The sequence below is a fragment of the Tupaia chinensis genome, unplaced genomic scaffold, assembly GCF_000334495.1.
Source record: "Tupaia chinensis unplaced genomic scaffold, TupChi_1.0 Scaffold143624_1, whole genome shotgun sequence".
NCBI lineage: Eukaryota > Metazoa > Chordata > Mammalia > Scandentia > Tupaiidae > Tupaia > Tupaia belangeri.
The window spans coordinates 716,026-719,505 of record NW_006203472.1 but is presented as its reverse complement, the minus strand read 5'-3'; the positions used below and the strand labels follow the sequence as shown (position 1 = coordinate 719,505).

Here is a 3,480-nt window from a genome sequence, read left to right as displayed (position 1 = left end):
CCTTGCGCTGGCAGAACGTGGAGCAGTAGTTGCCCTTGTGGCAGCCGGTGCACTCACTCATGGCCTCCCGGCCACAGTTGACGCAGGACTGCTGCAAGAGGACACAGACCAGTCAGTGACAGGGCAGGGGCGCCGGCTCGCAGAAGCAGCCCCCGGGACTTGCAGGGACAGAGCAGCCTGGGAGCAGGGCTGACCAGGCAGCTCTGAGGCACCGTCAGGGCGCTGTCACCCTTCTCCCTCTGCTCCTTTGTCTCTCACTTACAGAAAAAAAAAACCCACTAAAATAAAAACGCAAGCGTGCAGAGAGGATGGCATTGTAGTCTCCCTCTGGGCTCTGTCCCCAGCGTTGCCCAGAAGGCACGCTCTCATCACCTCCAGAGTCAGCCCCTCCCCTTCCCCTGCACATGGTCTGGCCTGCGCTCAGGCACTGGAGAGTCAAGGCGTAGACCGTCTGGCACCGAGCAGGCGCAGAGAACCACGCTCCAGAGGGAACTGAATGCTCCAGACCTGCGGGCTCATGGCCTCCAGCCCACGGAACCAGCCCCTGCCAGCGGGGCGGCACTGGCAGGGAAACACGCCTCTCCCGGGCAGCCACCCCCGCCTCTCCCAGCTGGTCTGTGTGCTTTTTCCTTAAGTTACATTATTGGAGCTTTGCCCCTTAATCCACGTACATAAGCACATCTGTCAGTGGTTAACTCGTGCGGCCTGACTAATGAAGGTCTTCGATGATGTGACAGACAGAGAAACCCACCAGGGTGAGCCTGGGCCCAGCCACCGCCCAGGAGGGGCCACGCACGTACCCGGCCGCTGCTGCGGGGGGCCGTTTGCTGCCAGGTGGGGCAGGCAGTCTGCCCCTCCCCTCCGGTGATATGACCCAGGCTAGTCCCAGGCGGACACCGCTTTCGCCTATCTGTGCAGTGACTACCTCTGCGCTTCTGTCCTGAGCTCGGCTTCCTTCATGCAGAATGCGGTCTTCACAATGACCAATACGTTTCTACTTGGACAACACGGGACATCTCAACATTCAGTCACTACAGAACACAGGCACTGGAGGGAATCGTAGACGGTAACTTACTTTGCTCTCTGCCTCCACTTTAAATGGCAAACGACTTCAAAAACCACAAGTCAACGAGAACCAAACCGAGAACTGTCCGAGAACCGTCTACAGGGAGAACAAAGGTAGCAGGAACTTCGCGCACTCCCTGCCGGTAGCTGATACCAGTGTTGGGTGAACTCGGGCGGCTCTGCCCGGGGTGCCAGCCCCGCCTGGCCACACCTTCCTGGATGTGACCCTTCCTGGGTGTGACAGGTGGTGGCACGCCGAGCCCACAGGCTGCGCAAGCCTTGGTCACAGTCCCGTACCGAGGGCAGGGGTCTGTGCTGGGTGTTCGTGTCCTCAGGATGGTGCCTGGAACAAAGCAGGCATTCCAGAGATACCTGACAGCGAGCCTGCCCTAGTGCGCCAGCCGCAGAGGGGGCTCCCTGGGCTGGCACCCTTCTGCCGTAGTGAGGGCTCTCAACGCCGAGAAAGAATTGTTTCTGTTTTTGCTTTTGGCATAGGGTGTGTGCACTCATCAGAGAGAAAGAGAGAGGGAGAGTAATTACCCCCTCAGGATGGCATGCTGAGACCCTCTTCTCCTGTCTTCTCTCAGGATTTTGGGCACACACACACTTGCACCTGATGTGATTTTCTTTTCTTTTCTTTTCTTTTTTTTTGGAGAGGTTTTTGCTATAGGGCGCGTGCGCTCGCCAGACAGACAGAGAGAGACAGAGAGACAGAAAGCGAGAAATCACCCCTCAGGGGGGATGGCCATACCGCAATCCCTTCTCTTCCATTCTCCTCTCAGAATTTTGGGCACGCACATGCACCTGGCATAAGTTTGAGCCACCAGGTCTGGGACTCGAATCGCAGTCGACTACATGGGAGTCCAGTGACACAGCCATTACACTAACTGCTGGTCCCTAATCTGGTGTGATTTTCAAGCCTCCAGGTTCAGGATTCGAACCTCGCAGTTGACCATGTGGGATCCAGCTGACTTGACCACCATGCCACCTCCTTAGCCCTAAACTTTATTTTTATTTCATGAGAAAGAAAAACAGAGACAGACAGAGGGCAGTATCCCCACCAGGGTCCTGGAGCCACGACCCACCCCAGCCTCAGCCAACCTAGGATCACAGACGCACACACCAGGACACTGGGGGAGGGCTGTGGACACAAGCCCACGTGGGCCAGCCCTGCAGGGCATTTACTGCTGCACTGCTGACAAGTGGCTTACCAACTTAACTAAAGGGCCCTCCTTCTGCAAGTCGCACGCCACGGCTGGGAACCTCACATCCGCAACACGACAGGCAGCATGCTGGGAGCTGTGTGGAGACTCCGGTAAATCACACAGGCTGCTCTCACTAGTTTTAAATCATACCGGGCCAGTCCTGCAGGCTGGTAGCTAAGGGAGCCGGACTCGCCATGGCCTACCGCGGTTCAAATACCAGGCCCCAGTGGCTTAAAAAGTACATTGTGAGCAAGCTACGGGCATGGAAGTTGGGGGGCTAGATCCCACATGGCCAACTCTGCAATTCGAGTCCCAGATCTGGTGGCATAAAAACTACACGTGTGCTGGGCGTGTGAACATGCATGCCCAAAATCCCAAGAGGAGAATATGAAGAGAAGAGAGCAACCTGCCCCCTCCCACCCCGAGGGATGATTTCTCACTTTTCCTCTCTCTCTGCTTTATAACTCTCCTGCAAGTGCCCTATGACAAAAATAAAATAAAATAAAATAAAATAAAAAGGAAATACTTTGGGCAGCATGGGGAAACGGAGGAAAAGACTGGCATGACTACGCCCTACTGGGAGGTACTTTCTCGCGCTCCCTGTTTTGGTGAGCATATGCCCCGCTGGCAATTAAAAATTATGCAAATTATCTACTACATGGAACTAACAGCCTTCTTCTCCGACATAGAGCCAACCAAGAATGATTAAGACCATAAAATCACTTATGAAATGCCCATTAATCCTTTAACTGTTGAGCAATAAATTTAACAATATATTTTTTAATCTTTCTGCAAATAGGGACCAACAGATGGCGTAACGGTTATATTGCTGGACTCCCATGTAGTCAACTGTGGTTCAAGTCCCAGACCTGGTGGCTTAAATTCACACCGGGCCCATGTGTGTGCATGCCCAGGATCCTAAGAGGAGAATGGAGAAGGGATTGCGGCGTGGCCATTCCCCCTAGGGGGTGATTTCTCGCTTTCTATCTCTCTGTCTTTCTGGCAAGTGCACACGCTCTACAGCAAAAAAACCCTCTTTCTGCAAATAAACTTAAAAAGCCTAACTTGAAAACTTGGATACACACAGGGCAGAAGAAAATCAGTAATGTGTTTTTTGTTTGCTTGTTTATTTTTTTGAGAGTTTTTTTTTTTTTTGAGAGAGATTTTCGCTATAGGGCGCGTGGCCTCGCCAACCCGACCGAGAAGGGCA

General features: G+C 53.6%; 1 protein-coding gene across 5 annotated transcripts in view; it reads right to left on the bottom strand.

The window, feature by feature from the left end:
* The window catches only part of DEAF1 (DEAF1 transcription factor), a 53,902-nt gene that overhangs the window by 12,253 nt on the left and 38,169 nt on the right, over positions 1-3,480 (bottom strand). For 2 of the 5 annotated variants that reach the window (XM_027766675.1, XM_027766676.1), the window contains one exon: positions 4-91. In XM_027766675.1, the coding sequence (XP_027622476.1) occupies positions 4-91 (88 nt within the window). The remainder of the gene's footprint in view (positions 1-3; positions 92-3,480) is intronic. The other 3 variants (XM_006164427.2, XM_006164431.2, XM_006164428.2) reach the window with 3 other exon arrangements.